The 24,742-nt window shown below is 36.7% G+C and overlaps 4 protein-coding genes across 12 annotated transcripts in view; 3 read left to right on the top strand and 1 right to left on the bottom strand.

Moving 5' to 3' along the window:
* LOC113634485 (interleukin-2 receptor subunit beta) overlaps positions 1-7,811 on the top strand; it is a 19,055-nt gene extending 11,244 nt beyond the window's left edge. For 8 of the 9 annotated variants that reach the window (XM_027133480.2, XM_047813900.1, XM_047813899.1 and 5 more), the window contains 9 exons: positions 577-682; positions 1,346-1,466; positions 2,345-2,435; positions 3,840-3,939; positions 4,308-4,441; positions 4,593-4,770; positions 5,417-5,522; positions 5,726-5,804; positions 5,946-7,811. In XM_027133480.2, coding sequence (XP_026989281.2) covers positions 577-682; positions 1,346-1,466; positions 2,345-2,435; positions 3,840-3,939; positions 4,308-4,441; positions 4,593-4,770; positions 5,417-5,522; positions 5,726-5,804; positions 5,946-6,656 — 1,626 coding nt within the window. In that variant the 3' untranslated portion in view covers positions 6,657-7,811. Of the gene's footprint in view, positions 336-576; positions 683-1,345; positions 1,467-2,344; positions 2,436-3,839; positions 3,940-4,307; positions 4,442-4,592; positions 4,771-5,416; positions 5,523-5,725; positions 5,805-5,945 lie in introns of all 9 variants that reach the window. The other variant, XM_047813903.1, reaches the window with a different exon arrangement.
* A 3,166-nt stretch (positions 7,812-10,977) lies between these two features.
* LOC113634497 (3-mercaptopyruvate sulfurtransferase-like) lies at positions 10,978-13,981 on the bottom strand. The gene is made up of 2 exons (XM_027133507.2): positions 13,136-13,981; positions 10,978-12,188 (listed from the first exon to the last, which is right to left on the bottom strand). The coding sequence occupies exons 1-2, from the start codon at positions 13,755-13,757 to the stop codon at positions 11,890-11,892; spliced, it is 921 nt and encodes a 306-aa protein (XP_026989308.2). The 5' UTR covers positions 13,758-13,981; the 3' UTR covers positions 10,978-11,889.
* A 1,012-nt stretch (positions 13,982-14,993) lies between these two features.
* rps19bp1 (ribosomal protein S19 binding protein 1) lies at positions 14,994-17,307 on the top strand. The gene is made up of 4 exons (XM_027133523.2): positions 14,994-15,181; positions 15,587-15,763; positions 15,850-15,947; positions 16,976-17,307. Exons 1-4 carry the CDS (start codon positions 15,127-15,129, stop codon positions 17,105-17,107), a joined length of 462 nt encoding a protein of 153 aa, XP_026989324.1. The 5' UTR covers positions 14,994-15,126; the 3' UTR covers positions 17,108-17,307.
* A 139-nt stretch (positions 17,308-17,446) lies between these two features.
* LOC113634490 lies at positions 17,447-23,610 on the top strand. Its single transcript, XM_027133490.2, has 10 exons — positions 17,447-18,495; positions 18,727-18,787; positions 18,911-19,096; positions 19,172-19,243; positions 19,331-19,459; positions 21,653-21,787; positions 21,870-21,980; positions 22,492-22,531; positions 22,655-22,700; positions 22,795-23,610. Exons 2-10 carry the CDS (start codon positions 18,779-18,781, stop codon positions 23,516-23,518), a joined length of 1,452 nt encoding a protein of 483 aa, XP_026989291.1. The 5' UTR covers positions 17,447-18,495; positions 18,727-18,778; the 3' UTR covers positions 23,519-23,610.
* The last annotated feature ends 1,132 nt before the right edge of the window (positions 23,611-24,742 follow it).

Genomic DNA, 24,742 nt, shown 5'->3' with positions numbered 1-24,742 from the left:
GTTATGACGTTTAAATCTTATTACCATAAGACAAAGTTCAGGCCATCATTCTATGGAAACAAAACCTTAATCAAAAGCATAGGTCGTCTTTTTGTGTAGCAGGAGTCCCAGACAGAGAAAGATATGCCATGACATTTTCACTGCACTCCTACTTGGTTGGTGGGCGTTTTTTTTTTTTTTTTTTTGTGGTTTATTTTTGCTCATTGTGGTTCAGACAGTTTTCCACTCAAAGAGGTTGTACAAACTTGGCAAACAGAATCAAAAGTGAATCATTGTGGCATGGAAGGGATTCATATTACAAGGGGCAATAAGTGTATAAGTGTGCAAGTTCATAGGTAAGTAAATATGTAAAGGGACATGTGATTGGATTTGGACTTGGACATTGGGCTGTAATTTGTTTGTTCTGTACCACTTAACAAAGACGATGATGACAGCTAGCCTGAACAAACTAGGGTCCGTAGAAGAGTAAGAAGAGTAAAGCCGTAGAGGCCTAGTGTATCTTCTTAAATTCTCTCTAATGCATACTGCATACATGACATAAAAAACTCAATCATACTACTCACTTTTCTGGCTTAGGTGATTTACCTGCAGAATACCTCCAGAATGAAGACAAAGATGCTGATTGGCCAGATCCTGATGCTCTCAACGATGTCACTTATACCTTCAAGCAAGGGCAGTGAAAGTAAGTGAAAGAGTGCTGAATGAATCTTCACAGCAGTCATTATTATCTGTAGCATTATCATTTGAGACTAAAGACATTTTGTTTGCTCAGTTTGTGCTCATGTTATGATGTGTATGAGTTTTGCTTCCTTATCCTTTGTCCACCCTGGTTCTTTCATTGTGTTCAGCTGTTCTCTGTTTAGATCTTGATAGATAGAAGTTATGTTTATATTTTTTAGTACAGATTAGTTTCCTAGTTTTCACCCGATGAGTCAATGAGACCCTGATGAGGAGTTTTGACAGCCCTCAATATACCACAGACAATGAATAGCCAAACATGTTTCTGTACCTAAAGCACATATTTTCACTTAAGCTTTAAAAAAAACTTTAAAGTATGTAATCTATTTTACTTTCTAATTTTGTATCCTTGTGGTTGAGATGCAAACAAAAAAAGTGTGTTTCTCAGCCATGCCATACATATTGCAGTTAAGGAAAGTTATATATAAAACTTATAATAACAGTATTATAGATCATATCTTAAAATGTCAGTTTATGAATGTTTATTCCAGGTTGTGACCCATTTTAGTTCATCTATCAGCAGCAATATTGTTTTTTTTTTGTGTGTGTGTGTGTGTGTGTGTGTGTGTGTGTGTGTGTGTGTGTGTGTGTGTGTGTTTGTTTGTAGATCTGAAATGCTACACTGATGGCATAAATGTCATTAACTGTACCTGGAACACTTCACTGGTGGAAGACAGATTTCACATAACACCAACCACTAACTGCTCCCTGAAAAGCATATTCAATGAGTAATGTATTATTTTTTATTAATACAGTACATGACACAACCCATACAGTAGCTTTGGTTTTAAGTCACTCATCTTTACAACTAGGCTTTTCACTCTTAAAAAAGGTTCCTCGGGGTTCTATATAAAATCCCTGAGGTTCTGTACTTGTATCTTTAATATTAAAACATTCTATCATTCACAATCATTCTAATGTACAAAGAATGCATAAAGTAAAATCTGTGCCATTACTTTTTGGAATTATATCTTTATAAAGTTAATGCTGTGAGATATTTAGAAATGGCATTTATGAATGACATTTTAGAAAAGATCAATTCAATTTGTGATATAATGAAAATTGAAGTGATAGAATCACTTCAATAAGAAGAAGTTTAGCTGTTATCAATACTAGAGATGCATTTATTTGGTTGCAGTAAATGTATAGTGTTTTTTTAACAAAGCCTTAACAATGATTTCTATATAAAGAACATTTTCTTTTCTATATTGTGTCATTGCTTTAAAGAGTGTGTCTTTCAGATCAGAACTTATTCATATGCATAAATGATAGAATTCAGCTATTTCTTTTTAAAGCCTTGATTAAACTTGATGATCACTCGAATTAATACATAGACTCATTCTATTTGAGAATTGTATTTAAATTAAGAATTGTTCTTAAATGTTTTGTGGATTGGGTTAGAAATGACACAAAGCCTAAAATCTTTATCAGTTTAATTTATTACTGTTAAGTATTAAGTGACAAGATAATGTTATGAAATGTAGCTGAATATTTTCCAAGAACGATGCATCTTAAGATATTTTACTCCTTTTACACCACATCAATTTGGCAGCAATTAATTAATTGTCGAATAAATATTCATTAAAACTTTGTGTTTGCATTTCAGTTTCAGTTCAGTTCTTCAAACTCCCCAAAGTGACCTGAGGCCTCAGCAACAGCCGCAATTACGTGAAGGGACTCTTACATTTTCAAAAAAGGTACCAAATTAATTTGCAGTGTGTTTAAAAATCATTTCATATACACTAGACAAATTCATTTCTTTAAATGGTTTAAATTGCTAGAAGACTGTGTCTTAAATTGAATCCCAAAGATTTGACAAAGATGGCATAGTATCTCTCTACTGTCAATCAAGCAATAACCAACTAGCCAATCCTAAGCATCTGTGAGCTTGTGTATGTGAAAGCTTGTAGTCATCACTGCTGCAGTGGTGTAGTCTACGTGATACACAGGTATACGCCGTGTACCCACTAGGAAAGGCCAAGGATTTCCGTATACCCACTTAAAAATCGTGAGGATACGTAACAATATCGTTTTGTGACAGAACGTTCATTCATAAATTCATCCCGTCTGTGTTGCGAACACAGACTGTGGTTGCGATTGTGAATCAATAACATTTTTGGACCATTGTGGCTTCCGTGGCCTGTGACCTGATCTGATGTCATCTAACGAGGAGGAAAATGAGTTGCTTGGTGGTGTTTTTTGGCGCAAATTTGAAATTAACTAACTAATGTAAAAGAAGATATGAAACGAAAACAGACTCAAACTACACTCTGAGTGTTTTGGGAAGCCTGCGCCTAAAGGTACAGCAGCTTCGGGTGACATTTCACCCACAGCCCGAGTACATATTCTGCAATGAAAGAGTGTTGTTGATAAAACTGAACAAATGTTTATTGTTCACTTTTAAATGTACATTGAAAATTGACAGCTGATAAAACCTGAGCTCCAGGTCCCATATGCATATAACATTTAAGGCTAAATGTAGCTCTTAAAGGTAAAGTTCACCCAAAAATGAAAATTGTGTTATTTTTCAAAATATCATGTGTTGTGTTAAACAGAAGAAAGAAACTCATACAGTTTTGGAACAAATTAAGGGTGAGGAAATAACACAATTTTCATTTTTGGGTGAACTATACCTTTAAGAGCTACATTTAGCCTTAAATGTTATATGAATATGGGACCTGGAGCACAGGTTTTATCAGCTGATTGTCTTTTGTTGCTTATAATAAATTGGAATGTTGATAACACATAAGCAGTCTTTAATAATGCTCTAAATTACATGTAGATGCATATTTTATGCATTAGTGAGTCTGGTGGTGCCTATGGGGTGTCGCTCTAGGATGGGTGCGTATGAGGCTGGGAGGGGGGGGGGGATCACAATATACTCACTACAAAAAAACTAGACTACACCACTGCACTGCTGTAATACTCTAAGAATAATTTGTGATATCATTTTACCTCCTTTTATAGCTATGAAATAAAATGTTCTTGTTTCTGCTCACTGACCTTCTGAGTATAGCATTTCTTGCTGCTGAATGTATTTTTTATTACTATTAGCATGTATTATTAAGTTCTAGAATAATTATTTGCTAATCTGATTCCAGTCTTTGATTATGGGGTCCCCATTCGTCGAGCTGTATGTGTGGTGTGAAAATATGCTTGAACCAGTGGAAGCAATTAAGTTATTTCACCCACCAAGTAATGGTAAGATACTGTATTTTACGGTGATTAAATAGACTTGAATGTGTGTCTTTTAATCTAGAAAACTTCACTTTGGATTACCTTACTTGGCATATATTCTGTTTTTAACTTTTCATTTTGTTTTTTAAAAAATAAATTAATTAATTATTTAAAAAAATTTAAAGGTTTGTTAAGCATTTTTCCCTCCCAGGAAAACTTTTGCACACAGTGTATGCTATGCTATGCATTATTACGCAGCTCTGAGAAGGCATAACTAAACTGTGTGTGTGTGTGTGTGTGTGTGTGTGTGTGTGTGTGTGTGTGTGTGTGTGTGTGTGTGTGTGTGTGTGTGTGTGTGTGTGTGTGTGTGTGTGTGTGTGTTTGTTTTATAGTTAAACTGTATCCTCCGACGAGTCCACTTGTAGAAGGTGCGAATGTCACTTGGCAGTGCGGCTCTCCTAAATCTGAATTTGTCAGGAAAGTGGTGTATGAGGTGCAGTGGGGTTTGCTTGAGAACATCTGGGAGGTGAGACATCTTTGTCTCACTCGTTTTCTTTCTGTCTACAGCTCTATTTATTATTATAGGTTAAAAGTAACTGTACTTTTACCCTATACGAAAAGATGTTATATGCATAAATCTGCTTTTTTTCAACGCATATTTCTTTCTGCATGTATAGAAGAGCCAGGTGGCATCTACAGAAGTGGAGCACTGTGAGTTACCAGAAGACAGCCTAATCTTAGGGAAGAAGTATGTGGTCAGGGTTCGGTCTGTTCCTGCCAATAATGCACAAATCTGGAGTGATTGGAGTCCATTCACTGAGTGGAAATCCACTGTCGGTTTAAAGCCTCCACATGGTAAGCACTGAATTCTTGGAGAACTCACTGTTTATGCTCATTTCAATATAATTCTTCATAGTCAGACATCATTGAGAGTACTATTAGTAAGGAATAAAACATGAGGAAGCATGCTATTATAAGATAATAATCCAGACTGTGAAGGGGTCAGGCCATTACGTGTCAGTGATGGCTGTTTTCTTATAACAGGACATGTCAAACAATTTTATTCCTCCTTTAACGATAGAAAAAAACTATGGTTTTACTAATATTTACAATTTCCACAGTCACATCAGAATTACAATCTTTACACAGTCATTTCTTTGTCTTTTTTGAAATAAGTTAGCAGAATAAGTGCAACTTGTCATGTTCCTGACAAACCACATAATGTAAAGTTCTGTGTAAAGTTCAGATGCTGTAGACTTCCTCCAAATATTTTACATAAACCTCTTTAAGCTTCACCACATCAACAATGATGTATTTCCATTTCTAAAAAGACCAGCATAGTTTTTAATTTAACTTAATTTAAGAATTATCATATAAGCTGTTACCATATTCAAGAATGTGCTCTTATAGAAATGAATTAACACCTTCAAAAACTTAGTATTTAATGCCCTGCTATATACTGTACAATTCATGTACAATGTCTTCTCTGTTCTTTTGACAGAAAAGCCTACGATACTGGGTTTCTTCAATATTTTAACCAGCCTTGGAATAATTATAGCAGTTGCAGTCATTTTACTGGCTTTCTTCTGCCTCCAGCGTCACAAGAGGTAAGTGGTAGCCTCCGTATTTACTATTCTATCCTGTAAGAACATAACATAAAAGGAAAAAACATTAAGCTATATAAAATGAAATGTGCATATTCTATGTCATTCCTCTATAGTGTAGTTATTTCAAGATGCCTAATAGCATTGTGTACACAGTATTTCTGCTATAGACAAGTGACTAATGCAAACAGATGGTGTTTTTACAGGATAATCAAATGTCATTATGTACCCACGCCTGCAAAATATTTTGGAGAGCTTTTCTCAGACCATGGAGGTGAATTTAAGGTAAGGTCAAGCTGAAAAAAATCCACTACACAATTAAGATAATTACTAATAGCAATGTAGGGTTGATTTTTCCTTCAGGTAGTGTGAAGGAAGGCTTACCAAACTATAAAGTTAATCTTGTGACCTTCTCTTCTTTCTCAGTCATGGCTGGGTCCTACTGTGAATGATCTGTGTATCAAGACTGATTCAGAGTGCATCTCACCTGTGACAATCTACAAAGTCTGCAACACTGATATGCTATACAATAAGATGGAACAAGATGGCAAAATAAAGGACTCCTCCAGTTTCTCCAACTCCATTTATTTCCTGTCCCAGAGCTCAAAAAGTGGCATAGAAGATCAGCTGGAGCCATGTTCGGCAGATTGCCCGTATGGACCGGAAGGAGGTGGCAGTGTGCAAGAGAATCTGCCAGCCACTCATGATAATAGCAATGACACTGAATTGAATGAGATCACCATGAGCTCGCCTTTGGAAACCTCCTCCACCTACAAGCAGCTGCAGAAGCTGCGGTTGGAAATCCAGAGCCCGGACTCAGGGTTCGCCGGCAGCTCTAGTGAGCAAGAAAGCCAGGAGGAGTCTGGAAGTGAAGGACTACCCAGCCCACCCGTGGTGGACAACAATCTGCCCATTAGCTGCAACTTACTGTGCCCAGTGCCCCAGCTGATAGGAGTCCCTCATTTTGGAATCCCACCTGGCCTGACATTGAACCCTTGGAATAACCAAACCTTCCCAAACCTGCCTCCGGAGATCTCCAAAAACATTTTGTTGGGAAATTGTGGCATCATGGATTGCTCTGGGATACTGGAGCCCTCTAGTGATGACTATATGCCTGTTAAGAAGGTTCAAGGTTGATAAGGTGGTACAAGTGATCACTTAACCCAGCAAAGATGACAGGGACTCAGGGACGTGTGATGAAAAAAACATTTTATAAACTTAATATGATAAACATAATATATAAACATATTATGTCATAATTTGCATAACTGTATGGTCATTATGAGCAATGTTGATGATGAGCAATGTTCTCAAATTTCTGTAATGCTGCAGGAACAGTACCTTACCTACCCGTGATCTGTTTAAGATCAAACCTACCTTCAGAGGAAATATTTGGTGAAATATTAAATTCATAAAGCCAAAGTCTCTGCAATGACAGTACACCATCACATCATCAAAACAGAGAAGAGCACTAAACTTATAATTCTAAGTGTCACAATTTGACCATATGAATGGTTTCCCAGGTTGTCAGATGTTTAAAAAAAAAGATCACAAAGTCAAACCTTGTCTCAAAACATACTGAAACGTTACATCACTTTGCATACTGAACATCACTTTGGTTTGACATTTATTTTGAGTGAGAAAGTCACTATTTGTTAGCTATATTAGCTGTGTCACATCAGTGTAAAACTAATGCTGAAAATTCTGGACACCAGTGTCTTGGCTTGCAGCCGCTTGTTTACCACAGCGGCTTGTCCAGTTAGCGAAACAGAGATGTGGATCAGCTATATCTATCTCAGTACTATTTATGTATCTAAATGAAGCTGTTATATAGCAACAATATTACACTTTACTATTTGATATAAATTATTTACAGTATTGTTAATGGCAACTACTATTTTCAGGGTTATTATATTATGTTCTTGATGGACTGGAATTTAACAGTATTTTTTTTTATTTATGTGTAATGTCATGTCAATGCTTATGTCATTGTGGGACCCTAAACACCGACAGCCTTAATGTTTAATGAAAAGTCACTCACACTTTCCATCACCTAAATATCACTGCCAATGCTTATTCAGTCTGTTTGTCATTTAAATGAGCTTCAGTATTATGGGACTCTAAAGACAATGATTGCATATATGTGTGTGACACAGACATTTGTGGTATATTGTGATGTGTGCACATGTGTACAGTACATATATGTATTTGTGCTGCGCTGCTATGCAACCATATCATCATGAAATTTTAATTGTTTATGAAGTCTATAAAGTGCTATTTTTTTAATGGAGAGACCATTGTCAATATTTTCTTTATTGTCAAAATTGTGTTTTTGTTTTTAGTATTTATGCAGCCATCCATCCATTCATCTACCCAGACAATCAATTAAGAAGCAATACCTACTTCTATCCATTATCCAAGCATCAATCAATACATACATCCATTCATTCACCCATCCATCTATCCATCTGTAGATCTAGCATCCTTCTATCCCAATCCATTCAATTGGAGTCCAATACCTACCTACCTACCTACTACCCACCCATGCATCCAAATTCACCAATAGACAACAATAGACACATTAATGATCTCACATTTCTGGTCCCTACCTACATTCCATTAGTCTCTGTATCGGTCAACCCATTCATCCAACTATACATCCAACCGTACATACATACATACGTTATTTCTCATTTCCACTTAATGGACATACTATGATTCGCTTTTCTGGTTGCCTCTTTGACATCAGTGACATCTTAAAGAGTGAATCTTCACCCACAAAACCACGGCTTTACCCATTTTACATACACAGCTGATAAAAAAGTTCTGTTTCCTCAGAAACCTTGTTTACTACTCTGTAAAGTGTGAGCTCAAGATGACTATTCAGCAGGAAGAAATAACAGTAAAAGGTTTAGTTTCCCTCCAATGAGTCGTCACCTCACTCTGGGTTTTCCTGCAATATCGTGAGTAATGCTTGCACTGAGATGCTGAGATGTTTGTTTCACAAATTAAGTAAACATGTTATTCTGAGAAGGCATGCGTTAAAAAAAAAGGAACCTTGTTAGTAGAAAACTTCCTCATAAAGGGAGAAAATATGATATCTGAGCGAAAGATCTTTAAAAGTCTTTAAATCTACAATAAACTTTTACTGTGTGCAGTGTGTGTCAGACTACATCCTGTGATACAGACAAACTAGTAATACTGCATCACTAAAACCACAGAAACCTTCTTTTTTAATACAGCCTCAAAAACTCCCCTTAGCTCACTTTGCCTTTCCATTGTTCAGATACTTATCTGTAGTTTGTTTCCTTTTCAGGAAGTAAGAGGAAGTCTCATTTCAGGAAACAGCTTGTTAGAAACAGTCACATACACAGAGACAATACAAGTGGAGCAACGGTTACACTTAAATTACTGTAGAATCCAAAATCCCTGATTCTTTTAGATAGTAACACACACACACACACACACACACACACACACACACACACACACACACACACACACACACACACACACACACACACACACACACATATACTCTGTCTGAATCAGTCAGGGGAATTTTATTAAAACTCACCTGTTTCCAATCACACACAATAACAGTCTTGCTTTGTAAGAGACACTTACTCATTCCTACACTGCTATACACTCTGCTTACTCCGTGCTCTAATGACACCAAGCTTTTATCTACATGATTACTTATCTGGTTTGACCTTACTTGTGTATATATATATATATATAAACAAGTAACAAGTATACTGTTTGCGAATAACATGCCCTATGTGTCTCTCCCTGAGCTGTACCTAGTATTTTGGTGTGTTTGCTAATTGTTTAATAAAAGTGCTCTACCTGAATTTGCAAGCGTCTCACCCTCCATCTTGTGACACTCTGAGGTGGCCACAAAATATTATTATTATTATTATTATTATTATTATTATTATTATTATTATTATTATTATTATTATTATGTTTTGTCTACAAGAAATCATGTATTTGTCATGACCAAGAATAGTGATATTTTATTTAATATTTTATGGAAAATCAGACTTAAAGTCTATTCACTTTGAGAATTCACTTAAATGTCACGTGTACAAGAGACACCAAAAAGTTATTCCTGGATTAAAGTGTAATATCATCAACTATTTTTATTTAATGGTCAAAATGTTCATATTCAATTGTTTTTTTGTGTCTTGTTGCCACAAGTTGCCAGATGTTACATTTTTGGCTTTAATTTTTCACACCTTATTAAAAAAATCTCATCTGATTGCATTCATTTCCCATCACATTTCACTTAAAGTACAGTATAAGCAATAGGCTCCAATGCTTTGAAACTTTCTGAACCTGTGTGCTAAGCTTCCTAGCTAGCCACCCATAGCTATTGGTTAGCAAAAACGTTCTGATTTCTCACTGTTGTTATATTTTGAAAGGTTTTGTCAGTGTAATATAAATGCCCGAAAATAAGACAATGCAAATTGACTCACTAATACTGAAACCTCACTTGTGTCAACATATGAAAAAATTAAAGATATGAAATGAAAATAATCATTAGGGTGTTTCCAGTTTACATATTTATATATCTTTTATATATCATATATATATCTATATGTTCATAGGTCAATTTATTAGGTTTGTGGGTTTATTATATAAAACTGTGGTAAACTGCTCTGCCCTAGTGGAGCACTTGGTTATTGCACTGTATAATATTTTTTTTGTAATCAATAACAATATTTATTATTTAATTTTTATTACATAGTTTGTATATATAATAATTAAAATATTATTTATACATTTAAGGTATATTGCATCTACCATTATTTTGTTCAGTAAATCATAATTATATTGGATGTTGAAATATTATATTAGTAAATTAAGGCATTTTCTTTTAAATATAAACTGATGAAATTATTTACTATAACAAAATCATTTTACAATGACAATAAATTTTCATGTCACACCAACAGACATTTGGAAAGTGTTTTATATGGGAAACTAGTCTTGAAATTTGAATGACAACATAACAGAGAAAGACAGTTTTTTAGTAGGTGGTTGTAGTGTGAATTAAATAAAAGAAATTTGAAAAGAATCAGGGGGCATGGTGGCTTAGTGGCTTAGTGGTTAGCACGTTCGCCTCACACCTCCAGGGTTGGGGGTTTGATTCCCACCTCTGCCTTGTGTGTGTGGAGTTTGCATGTTCTCCCCGTGCCTCGGGGGTTTCCTCCGGGTACTCCGGTTTCCTCCCCCAGTCCAAAGACATGCATGGTAGGTTGAATGGCATCTCTGGAAAATTGTCTGTAGTGTGTGAGTGTGTGAGTGAATGAGAGTGTGTGTGTGCCCTGCGATGGGTTGGCACTCCATCCAGGGTGTATCCGAGGTAGTTCGGATAAGCGGTAGAAAATGAATGAAAAGAATCAAACTTAATCTAAATTAATCTAATCTAAAAAGTTATTCTGAATTAATCTAATCTAAAAAGTTACTCTGTATAAAAAAAAAAAACACTAGTGTGCTTTCTTTAGAAATGGTTTGTATTCAGATTGAAAGTAACATGAGAATTATAAATATACTGCTTAATTAATACAGCTTGAGAGTGCATGGTTTGCGTTTGCGGTTAATTATTTAATAACAAAAGGTTTTAAATCACATAGGAAATGAAAAATAATTAATGAGAGAGAGAGAGAGAGAAGAAGGAGAAGAAGAAGAAAAAGAAGGAGAAGAAGAAGAAGATTAAGCAAGACTGAACACTGATTATTCAGTTCATTGGAATAATTATAATAATAAAAATAATAATTAAAATGCTAGCTAGCTAATTAGCTCATCAGAACACTTAGTTTAGCATCATGTCTGATTAGAAAGACAATATTAACATGAAGATAGTGTCTCAGTAAAATCTCCATTATATTGAAGCATGGATACAAAAAGCACAATAACAATGTTAACTAGTTACTATCCAGTACCTTGCCTAGTTTACCATCCTATCCTTTTATAAGGTTTTTGGTCACAAAGAGTGAGTGTTTGCAAAATATTAGCTCTGTTATACAACCCTGGTCTGAGGTAAATTTTCACAGGATAGTGCTGTAATTCTATAGAGATTACTGTAAATATAGTAAATACAATATTTAAAGTAAGATGACAGATTTCCCATGTCAAACATGTTGCTTTTAGTAACAAGGGTAAGTGTTTGTGAAAAATTAAACCTTCTGTGTACTTTCTTCTTTAAGACAAATTTGTGTGAGGACAAGGGCATATTAAAACCAATATGAAGATATTTCTGTAATACAAGATATTTCTGTAATTCAGATTTTGAGTTTATGTTAAAAAATAGAGTTAATGAGGTTTTTGTGCGTTGCCATCTTGCTCTCCATTTTCTCTCTTATCACCAGTGCTTTCCTCGTCCCTCGGAGATGACGTCCTCGGGTGCAGCACGTGTATAGAACTCAGACCAACCGCCATCATATATGCTTACATTTGGCTGCCCACATACATGGGCCGCCAGGGCGACATGACACGCCGTCACTGCTGAGCCACATGTGACACAGAGTGGGCGCTGCAGATCAACACCAGCCTGCTGAAACAGTTCCCTCAGCTGCTCCGGAGGAAGAAAAAGGCCAGAGGGTGCCAACAGAGATGTAAAAGGTATGTTGATGGAACCGGGGATGTGGCCAGGTTCAGTGTCTGACATACACACATACAAAAGCAAAAGGAAAGAGATTATGTCACCACTTACAGTAATGTCCAAAGTTTCTAGAAGACTTTTAATTTATATTTAATCAGTTTATTCAAACTAATCTAATCTAAATCAAGATTGTTAAAAAAAATAACAGAAAAGTCTCTGTTTCAGAGTAGTTTGGCTTTCATTATACTAGAAATCCAAAGTTAATCAGACAACAGCATTCCAGAGGTTTGCTACATATGAACCCCAGACTCTGTGGGACAGTGTGTGATAGCACGTATGCAGTGTGTTCAGACAAGTGTCGCAAGCACTACAAGCAGATCACCATTGCACAATAAAAGATAAAGCAGATGTTTTTCATTAACTCACTGTCCGATAAGGCATTTATTTTTTGTGTAGTTCAGCACAACTACTACTAAAGATCAGAAGGCGATGTTTGATGTGATCTGACATGCATTTACATTTCCAGCATTTGGCACACGGAGACTTGTATTATCTCATTTTTATACAATTGAGGGTTAAGGGCCTTGCTCAGGGGCCCAACAGTGGAAGCTTGGTGGACCTGGGAATGAACTCACAACCTTCCGATTGGTAGCCCAACACCCTAACCACTAGGCTACCACATGCCCATTACATACAGACAGAAGAGACATATAATAGCTTGTCATTAATGTGCAAATGTTTCCCCAACAATCTCTAAATCAACTTCACCCACTCATGATTCATGATTCTAACTGTGTTTTTAATTAAATGCAATAATCACAACTTCCTCAAAGTCTAATTATTCGATTTAAATAATGCAGGCAATGCACATAAAATGCACATCATAGAAGTGATATTTAAATTGCATTATATATTCATGTAATATTGCATAATGTTATGCAGAATCAGTCGGTAATTTTATACATGCATGCGCACCAGGTTTTCTGTCTCACTCACACACACTTACTGTCTCTAGGCTCAGGGTCTCTGCCCTTAAATCTCCCCGCAGGTCGCGCGTCCACCAACTGGAACTCTTTCGTCTCGACATTGTCCAAAATGTCCTCGTAGGTTTTCACCCATGACCGGTCAAGCATGGCCCGGTAATCCGTGGGCTCCGGCTTCTCGCGCTCCTCCGTAACCGGGTATCCTTCCTGCATCCAGCGCTTCAAGCCTCCGTCCAGCACGGACACAGTGTGGTGACCGAACACGCGGAACATCCACCATACGCGCGGGGCGGAAAACGCGCCCTGCTCGCTCGCGTCGTACACCACTACGTGCGCGTCGTTGGTAATACCACGGCGCGAGATATACTCTGCGAAGTCGCCTGCCGAGGGGAGCATGTGATCAAGCGGCGAGGTTCGGTCACTACAGTGGTCCAGGTCGAAATATGATGCCCCAGGTATGTGTCTCTTCTTGAAGTCGCTCGCGGAATTGCGCTTAAGTTTGGGTAAGTACCAAGACGCGTCCAGGACACGCACATTGGCACCCGCGCGCGTCTTGATGGCCTGGGACAACCACTTGGCTGTGACCAGCGCTTTAGTTTGGAGAGACATTGCGAAGGAGTGAGAGTCACTTAACTGAAAGCTCATATAAATCCAGGTGCTGGATGATTCAAAATGGATCGTTTTGATTAGAATAGACTCTTTTAACCCGACACGCCAAATCGATTTTTGCCATTTTTGTTTATTCTCGTGCACAATATAAAATGTCAGGTAAACTTTTAGAAATAGTATTGCGTGTGTAATTTTAGTTTTTTTTTATATATACGACCCCATCCTTCATTATTATGTAAACACCGAGCTTACAGAGCACGTGGGTTATCTGAGAAAACAGGCGTAATCAATAGCACACTCAGTAATTTCATATTAAGACGTGAAGTACCAGACAAAGGGGGTGACGTCAACAATGCATTATTATTATCCTACTTATTGGAAGGTCATGAGTTTAAATCTTACCACTGATAAGCCACTTACCATTGCCTGCTGGTCCATTTAAGCAAAGCTTCTATATCATAAATTCTCAGATATATAGTCCTAAAGGTAAAATGTAAGGTCCTTAAATGTTTGAGTTGCTATCACAGCCAATAGCTTTTAAACTTCTGCAGAATTGTTTGTTTGATGACATCTCCATCAGCAGATATATAGTTATTAGAATAAACACATGCTCAGTATAGTATGTTTTTTAATACACACATATTTCTAATATAGAAATTGAATAAAATCAGTCGCTTTGAGTCATTTATAAATGGGTTTACAGGAAAAAATCGAATCAGTAATTTAAATGTAATGAATCGAATCAGTAATGTAAATGTAAAGAATCGAATCAGTTAGTTAAATGTAAAGAATCGAATCAGTAATGTAAATGTAAAGAATCGAATCAGTTAGTTAAATGTAAAGAATCGAATCAGTAATGTAAATGTAAAGAATCGAATCAGTTAGTTAAATGTAAAGAATCGAATCAGTAATGTAAATGTAAAGAAACGAATCAGTAATTTAAATGTAAAAATCGAATCAGTAATGTAAATCAGTTACTGTCTATCAGTGAACATCACAGAGGAGTTATTATTCAGTAAAAGGTTTATTAATGATTAATTTCGCTCCGTAGCCTATTATGCGTTTCCAAAAAGTTATTTATCACCAGCCGTTACAAAGATTTAATGACTCTTTGACCATAAAATATTTAATATTTATTATTATCTGTGTTAACCAGTTGTTATTTTGTTTTGCAAATTAAATCTTTAGTGAGTTGCTAACAGTAAAAACAAAACTAATCTACTGCACTCCAGTCATTCTTATGTGGAATCTTTCTCCACGGTCATGGTTTTTAGACGACCTCTAAAAAGTGCGACACACAAACGAACCACATGCTGCGGAAGTGCTAGTAGCGCTAGCAAAATATCAGTTTTATTTTGCAGAATTTACATCCTATAACATTTAATAACAGTTTAAATATCACACCATGTCGATTTCATTGTTAAAAAGGGGGCTCGAACTACTTAATGCAGATCTTAAAGGTAAATCTTGCGTTTTATAATCAGGAACTTTAGTAGCTTGCTAACTGATGTTAGCCTAGTTAGCTAATGGATCACCAAGATCTCAGAAACATAACAATATTCCACTTTTTCAAATTTTTTCAAATACTTCAAGTATATTTGAGGATCATATTTGGCATGTTTCCTGCTCGTATGGCATAGATTTTGTGTAGATCCATGGACTCGGTTCCATGTATTTATTTTGAAAGGAAAATTTGTTTGTATTGCTTTTGATCATTCAGTTCTTGAATTCTGAACTTTGGTCACTTTAATGGTGGTCATGTTCATATATTGATTATAATTGTCATTAATGGTTTAGGCAGTCATTTAATGAACACAATAAAAATCAACACAACATTGTGTGTGTTTATTCTTTTTTTTTTGAAGTTGTGCCCAAGGATCAGAAAAAGAAGAAGAAGAAGAGCCCCAGGAAGTCATCAGTGATGGATCAGATCAGCACCAATAAGCAGGGTGTTAGGAAGCAGGTCCGACGACTGCAGACCCACAACACAACCAGAAAAAACAAAGCCACAGTCAAAAACAAACAGATTAAGAACGCCCTAGGTGAGTGATCGAATTCATTTTGCATGCACTACAGGCAGAAACGATGCAAATTTTAACATATCTGTATGCTTGTTTTCTCATTGTAGAGGAATACAGAAAAAAGCAGAAGAAAAATCAACTCGATCACAACCTGAAGTACTTCCTGGGAACCAGCTATAAGATGAAGGAAAGCTGTAGCAAGAAGGTACTTAAACATCCAGTCTGTTGCATGTTAAAAATATTTTACCACATAGAGGTGTTGTGTTGTGGAAATGAACTGGATATACAGTCTAGCTAAGAGAGGCCAAGTATATATTTAAAGTGAATGTATTTGAATTTTCTTTTTCCTTGGCATCGTTATTTTAAATTGTTGTAGGCTTTCACAGCACAGTCGCAATTCGGCACTGTAGCGTGTTCAGTAGTAAAGCTTTCTGAAAATAAAAATACAATTTTAATGAGAAATTTTGGGATTAATTATAATTGGACAAAAGTAAGTTAATTGGTTTGATTTTTTTACTTGACCAAATTTGCTCAAATTAAATTATATTATATCCTATTTAGTTTCAGTGTAAATGTACAGTTTTTTTTTTTAATCAGATCTGTTTTTACAGCTCAGTTACAATTCTAAGTAATTTGTCAGTATTTTTTCATCATTTTTTTAATGTTATTTATTTTAGGCACTATTTCAAAAATGTAGTTCTTAATTTATTCATGTATTTCTTTTTTTTGCCTGGTTTAATGTTACATAAATGTGTATGCTTTTTTTTTTTTTTTTTTTTTTTTTTTTTTTTAAAAGTTTAATGTTACAGAAAGCTTTTGTGATTTATTTTATTATTATTATTATTATTATTATTATTATTATTATTTATTTAAAGAATAAAAGAAAAATTAGCATTTCATCTGCCAAGACAACAAAGCAGGTCCTTAACAATGCCTGCAATAATTGTTTTCCTTAGAAACTTTTAGAACAGTGCACCTAATAAAAAGGATTTGTACACAACCGCAGATATGATTTCAATTTTCTTTGCAATATGATCAATTTTGAAAACTTTTTGCATGATACTGTATGCAGACATGTTTCATTTTTAGGCTCGGTGAAGCTACATTTCTGTGCAAATTTAATCTTGGAGTTTGTAGTCTAGACTTTTTTTTGTTTAACAGTAAACAGATCTTTGAATACAGTAAATGCATTTTCTGTTATTGAAGCTCATAGTCTCCTCCTCTGTACTTCAGATCGTGCAGCAGAATGCAGGACGTCAGTCTCGGTACCATCCAGAAAAACCCGTCAAGAAACAAGAAAAACGATCCATTTTCACAGAGGCAGAATTCCAAAAGTTCCAAGAGGAATACTTTTCTAAGCTTTAACCTCACTTATGTGTGGACACTTGTGTGATGATCTAGTAGAGGAGGAATCTTGCTTTCCAGGAAAATATCTGGAGAAGTCACATGGACAGACAAACAGAAATTGTATTTCCATTTTTGTGAAACCTTCAGAGATTTCAGTTTGTGGGGTTTTTTTGTTTGTTTTTTCTCCCCTCAAATAAAGGTTTGATGGTTTGTTTAAAGCTGTGGTTATGTTTTATAATTGTTCAGAATAATGTTGATAAAGATTTTGGATGTAATACATGTTGGTAAACACAGGTAGGTAGTTAGATAGATAGATAGATAGATAGATAGATAGATAGATAGATAGATAGATAGATAGATAGATAGATAGATAGATAGATAGATGGACGGACTTGCATGGTGGATGCACAGTGTAATCTAACATTAATATACAGATCAAAAATGTTTACAAAGAAAAATATAGAATTGTTGATGGTCATGTTTTGTGTATTTTGTGCTTGTTCTGTAACGATCCATTAAAAATACTGATTTAAGGAAAACGGCTTTACAATAGAGGGATAAAGGTACAAATTGTTTTGAGGAATGGTACAGGAAAGTAATTTCCCTCTGAAAAGTATTTCCCTATATCTTTTGAGCAATATGAAACGATAACTTCGAGCTGATTGGACATTTCAAATCTTACCCAGTTCACAGTATCAGGAAGTTTCAGATGTGTTGCTCTTCCAGTTTAGTTAGATAGATAGACTTAGACAAAGGGAAATAAAAATCCAAAGCATTTCCATCTACAATCATGATAATACAGTAGATAGCAGAAAGAATGCCGAGGTACCAGAGGATGATTATGCAGATAGAACCAGTGAAACCCTCCATAGGAAGTAACTAGGCATCAGGGTCAGTCCCTGACACCTGACAATCCAACACCTGATCATCAAACCCATCATAAGCTCCTCTGTATATCCTTTCCACTAGATGTTGAAGCGTGGCTATGAGGATTTGTGATCATCAGACACAAGAAATTTAGGAACCTAGGGGTGTTCAGGCTTTGGTTTATCTCAAAGGTGTTCAGAGGGATTGAGTCAGAATCAGGTCTTTGTACAGGACATTTGAGTTCTTCACCTTCAAACTCAACAAATCATTTTTCATGGAGCTTATTTTGTGTAATGCTTTGTGATTAGCCTTGTATCTTCTTCAGGAAACCCAGTTACTGTTGGTGTTCTTGCTTGCAATACTCTGTAGTATCTCTGAAGTTCTGTGTATGAAGTCATGTCAAGTTGATTAGGGTACCTTGGAACTTTCAAGAGGCTCACAAGCTAATGAAGTACTCGAAAGGCCCTTATGATGAAAGATTTAATTCCCCTAAGGGAAAATACCAACAGGAAGTCCTAAAAAATGAGACAACAATAAAGGTAAGACACTAAGGGTGTGTTAAAATATGTTTGCATGGTTGCATGTTTTGACAGCCTTAGCATGTTTAGCGTGAACAATGTCTGCTATGTAGGCTGGTAAACAGGTTCTACAATGTCACATGTGAAGATATGTATGTGTTTTTGGGAAAGCCTGGCAGTGAGCAATATGCTGAGATACACAGAGGTACGAAATCCGAAACTGTACTTTCTCTTTGATATATGATAACTTAGCAGAAAGAAGCTACTAGCAGGGGGTAAAGAGACATTCAGAAGGAAGGAAGGAATGTCGCAAGTGAGTATTTTATTGATTTTAATTTCTCTGTATTGAATAGACTCATACTGTAGCTCAATGTTTACAGTGTATAATGTGCACTTATTCTTGTACAAAAATGTTGTACCAAATGTGTTCTTTTAGGATGCAAGTCAGAAACCTAAATGTCCAGCTCGTCCACCACCACCTGACCCCTCGAAGCTACGAACCTTACGACTTTCCAGGCTCGGGCACACGGACGAATTACAAGCTAAAACGTGTGATCTATCACTGGAGGATCAAAACATTCCTACATACATAGATGTGTTGTCTGACAAGTTGCCTGCTAAGGTACTGAGTTTCACAGCACAGAACTATTTTAATTTTTACAAAGTTTTTATAACTTGAATGCACTTTTGTCAGTAGGATGTAGCTCCTGCCAGGCCACCACCTCCAGTATTGACGAGATCATTTACCTATCAGTCCAAAGAGACAAAGGTGTGCCTTTCTCAAAGCATTCTTCACTCATTTGCATCATTTCACATCTAGGTTACATATTCTGTGGATCTGTTGACCTTTTTGTAGGATTCAAACAGTCTTGCAGAGACGACGGACATCGAAAATACGGAAACATCTTGGTCTAACGGGAACCATGTGGAAACAGATGACGGTTCGTTATACGCCGATGTTCTTTCCAACGAGAGAAGGCTCAGAGTAAGCTGGAGAGGATGATTGATTGCCATAGGGAATAATATTTAGGAAACTCTGTAGCACTGTTGTTTCAGAGCACTGATGTTCCTGAAGGTTCTTAATTGCTTCTTTGTCAGGATGTAGAACCTTTAGTGTACATGCTAAACACTTTCTGTTGGTTAATTGATTAAAGGTGGGGTCTCCGTTGTTTGAGAAATGCTTCAGAAAACTGAGTCGGGACAACAAAACAAAAATCAAAACTAACGCGTAGCCAATGAGCAGAAAGGGGCGTGTCTTGTCAATATGGAGAGTGTTCAGTGCACATGTATGGCATTAGCAGAAAGTGGTTTAACATTGACATGGAGGATAAAAACAAAGAAAGAAGTAGGACCCGTGTTAATATAGGATCAGCTTTCCAGCGTAGGAGAGAACTGAAGGAGCAGGAAGAGCGCTTATTCACAGATTGGCGTTTCCCGAGTCAATAACTCCTGAGCTAAACGCTGTTACTACACAAATAACACCTCTTTTCTATCGTAGTAATGTAGAGATGCAGCTACAACCGCGTTTTGTGTAGTAACAGCGTTTAGCTCAGGAATCTGTGAATATGCGGCAAACTTTACTTTGGACGGCAGGTTGCTTTTTTCCTTCTCGATAGGTGAGTAACGTTGGTTTTGCTTTGTTACACAGAACTAATATATGCCTTTGTCCTTTACATGATTATGCTTGTGTGTCATTTTTGCTTGTTTGTTTATCTACAATCGTATTGTTCTTCCCTTCAGCTATGATAAAGACACAGTTCTTTCCATTAGTTGCCTGGGTTACGTATGTATGTGTGGGTGGAGCTATCAATACAGGGGTGGGACCCATTTGGGTTAGGGGAGTGTTTGTTTTGGTGATTTCAAATGTCAATATTGGCTTTCAAACAACAGAGACCCCAGCTTTAAGTTGTAGTAAATTTCCTCCAGTTCTCAAGGTAACTAGATGGATTGTTGACTAAACTTTTCCTTGGTGTAACTAAGTATGTGCATACACGTAGGAGCCTGTGATTGTGATGATCTTGAACGTTCCTGAATCCTAGATCTCCTGTGACCCTGACCAAGATAAACCAGTTACTCTGTATGAATTTATGGAAAAAATAGTTCCCCAAGATGATGTTATACTGTTAATATACTGTTCTACAGCAGCTAAAAAGTGAATAGAAAAACTAAGACTTAAGAAAGACATCACTTTCCATTCTGTAATGTTTACACATTCTGTACTGTTACTACATGGAACAATTGCACATCATGCTTGCATGTAACATGTAGCATACTGAACATCATATTCTATTACTTCTTATTTCTGTTTCTTATAACACAGTTTCATAAATTCAGTTTATTTATATGTGCAGTCAAAGGAGGAGCAGCTAGGATTTTAATACACTACAAGTTAACAAATATGTGACAAATAAAATCTTAGGTTCACGTAACAGATCATGAGGAGATCCTGAGAACAGATCCTAATCAGATCCCTATCCTGAGGAAAGTGTGTTTTGTGCTTATTACTGTAAATGAGGCTATTGAGGGAATGGCTGCTTATAGACTATATTTCCTGAAGTATCTCTTCTGGGAAGGCTTTCCTATAGATTTTGGAGCGTGGCTATGGGGATTTGTGCTTATTCAGCCAGAAGGGCATTAGTGAGGTAAGAAACTGATTGGAAATATGAAATCAGCATTCTAGTTCATCCCAAAGGTGTTTATTTAGGTTGAGGACAGGGGTCTGTGCAATTCACTAAAGATCTCGACTCCAACTTTAGCAACCATGTCTACACGGAGCTTGCTTTGCGCACTGGCGCAATGTCATGCTGGAACAGGTTTGGGCCTCTGAGTTCCAGTGAAGTAAAACTGAAATGCAACAAAGACTTTAGGCAACAAAGACTTTAGGCAAAGACATTCTGTAGAATCGTGTGCTTCTAGCTTTGTAGCAACACTCCAGGGAACCACATATCGGTGTCCACAAATGTTGGACCATATAGTATAGGCTCTGTAACATAAATGATCCGAACTAATCTGATTTGAGGACATTCCACAAAATTTCCTGTTGCATGCCCCTGTGTGTTTTATTCCATACAATATGTGCACTATTTCAATTAGATGTTAGGTTTTAAAGCATGTTATGAACACTGCAAAAATATTTACTCTATTGTCCGGTATTTTGTCTGTTCTTACCCATTCATAGAATTGTCCCACCCCTCCTCCTCGTCCTGTTGTTCCGCCTCGGCTGACATTTCGACGAAAATCAGTGCTATGCCAGTCCCAGTCGGCCGGGCCTACTGAACATGTTTATGAAAGCATTGACGATGTTTTGTCACAGGTAACGAACAAAGCAGCACTGAAAGTATTTACATGCTCTGTTCAAAATAATGTGTGGAATAACATTTGCACAAAAAACACAGCATAAAGGTGGAGAGAGAAGATTATCCACTGGCCTAACAAGAAAAGGACGTTTTACTACTTACCACTCATGGAGTGAAGTATCTAGTGTGGACGGAGACCGCACTGCAAGGGTAAAACACTTCTAGACTTGATATCAGACTCTATAGAGTTAAGGATCTCTTTAGTTTTTAAACTTACTGTGCTGACAGCTTTTGATTTCAAGTCAGTGATTTTATTTTTAATGCATTTTTAATTCATTTTTCCTTCAAACTATCTTAGAAATGACTTAGACTTTATGAACTATAATTATACAAACAGTTTATTTGTCTGTCAGATGAAAGTGAAGTACCAGTTACATAATATTCCTATGAAAGGTCCAGATAATTTCTTTTCATTTTTTGTATTCCATGGTGCTTCATTTACTTTTGACTAGAACCATGGGATATAAACAGATATGATTTGTTTTGGACTTCACTACTGAGATTGTCTTTAAATATTCAGTTTTCATCATCAAAATTTTTTTTTTTTAACACAAGTTTCCCATACCATGTTTGTGGAATTAAACCAGTTGAAATCTGATCAAAATTTATACTGGTTTCGATTCTATAAAATGGTATAAAGCATCATCTTTCTTTTCTTTAGGAGCTGGATATCTTGTTAGAGTGGTGGAGAAGTATAGGAGGTGAGTGAGATACTGCTTACATCCAGTGCATAATGGTTGAACCCTTTACTGGCTGCTGGCTGTTGACTTTGAAAAGGACATTTGTAAATGGGGCAAAAATCAGACCAGTTTGATCTCTTTTAGGGTTGGAGAATCTACAAAGCTCTCAACAAGAGGAAACAAAATCAAAGTATGTGTAATTATTTAATAATAAAAAAAGAACTCTGCATTATAGTAGGGTACATAATCACGACCTGATGGAGTTTGTCTTCTCTCCCATTTAGACCGCTGATCTCTGTGGCACAAAGGGTAAAAACAGCAATGCGTCTGTATGAGCTGCTTTTAGTTCAGCGTTGCACTGACTTGCTGAACAATGTCACAGAGCTCCACTGCACTGCGAACAGTCTTGTCAAGTCGAATAAGAAGGCTCGACTTGCCAAGCTCACTGGAGGCACCACGGGTGCGGTTGGTGGTGTTACTATTGCAGCAGGCCTTGCTCTTGCCCCACTGACCTTTGGAGCCTCGTTGGTGGCAACCGGTATCGGCGTCGGAATCGTTGCTGCAGGAGGAGTCACGGGGGCATCAGCATCCTTCAGCAAAAAAAAGAAAGGCAATTGGTTAAAGGACAAGGTGGAGAAAATCATAAACAGCTACAAAACCCAGATAGAAGATATTCTAGCATGCCTCAGGTTTATTGATATAGGAATGGAGCAGCTCAGAAAGGAGGATAACACCAAGCTAAATGAAATGGGTGATCAGTTGGCGAAAATAGGCAGAGTTGCTCAGGAAATGGAAAACGTACACTCCATGGATGTCATAAGTGATTGTTTTGGCATCCTGGAGGATTTGGATTTCTATTTCTTAGAGGAGGATGATCCAAAAACTAAGAAGAACTCTAACACCCAGCTTGCACAGAAAGTCTATGAGGTGGCTGACAAACTCAAAGAGTGTGTGGATCAGCTGATACGGATTAAAAACCTCTTTCGATCAGTAAATGATAGCGTTTGATTAAAATGATACGTTTTGTAAGTTATTGCAATGTATGTAGTTTTTTTCATATATGTATGTTTGTTTTTATTATAATAAACCCTTTTACTTTCCTTACCTATCCAGTATGATGACAGTGAAGTACCACAGGTCTGTTAGAAGACAGTAAACAGGAATGCGTTATGTTATGTAGCAGACGCAAAGGAGTCGAGTATTTTTGTCTTTAAAGCAATATTTATATATAATAATTGTAATAAAACTTTTTTTTATAAAGCCAATGATTTATAATGCAATTCATAATGTAAGATTGAAGTGAAAAACGAATAATAACAAAGGAATAGCTGTATATATCCGGGGTGGCCAACCCGGGGCTCCCGGGCCGCATGCAGCTCTTTGCCCGATTTCATGCGGTTTTTACGTTCATACCGAAGTTTGTATTTGTGTCTTTTTAATACGCGTGTTCGCTTTGCTTGAGGTCAATACGGTATTTTCGTCAAACGCGAATGTGAGTGGGATGAAAATACCTCAAAGTTTCCCAGTGAGAGCAAGATCGTTTGAGTAAACAATTTGTGTCAAGTTTGCTCTCAAAATCGCATGGAAAAAAGGTGATGTTCATGTGTGCGCCCATGTGTATGATGTGGCTCTTTGCGGTAACACAGTAAAAAATGTGTCTCTTGGGCTCTGACTGGTTGGCCACCCCTGGTATGTATCATCGATATAATGTAAGCGAGGAGGCTCAGAGGCAGACTCAGGATCCATATTCATAAGCTTTAATGACACTTAATTTAATAACAAAACATTACGAACACAGCACACAGTAGAAAAGACATTTGAAATGTCGGGGTCAATATAATAATAGATACTGAGTTTCAGTGAGGCTTCAGGCTTCATATATTTTCTGTATATGTCCACGATTAGAGAAGGACCCACAATGTCTCCATAGGAACACTCAGGACCACACTCCTCCAGTCCCCCAAACTGGTCTTTCTGACAACACTCAACATGTTTTTGAGGACATTGCAGAACAACATTCAAGATTTTATCCTCGTCAATGTAGAGGATTAATTTGAACGAAGCTTGAACTTTGAGCTCGTGGGTCGAGAGTCAGTAAAATGCTCATTAAAATATGATATATATTTATATATACAGTACAGACCAAAAGTTTGGACACACCTTTCAAAAATTTGGACACACACCACCTTTTCAACAGGACAATGACCCCAAACACACCTCCAGGCTGTGTAA

The sequence above is a fragment of the Tachysurus fulvidraco genome, chromosome 5 (genome assembly GCF_022655615.1).
Source record: "Tachysurus fulvidraco isolate hzauxx_2018 chromosome 5, HZAU_PFXX_2.0, whole genome shotgun sequence".
Taxonomy (NCBI): Eukaryota; Metazoa; Chordata; class Actinopteri; order Siluriformes; family Bagridae; genus Tachysurus; species Tachysurus fulvidraco.
This window is presented reverse-complemented; position numbering and strand designations above follow the sequence as displayed.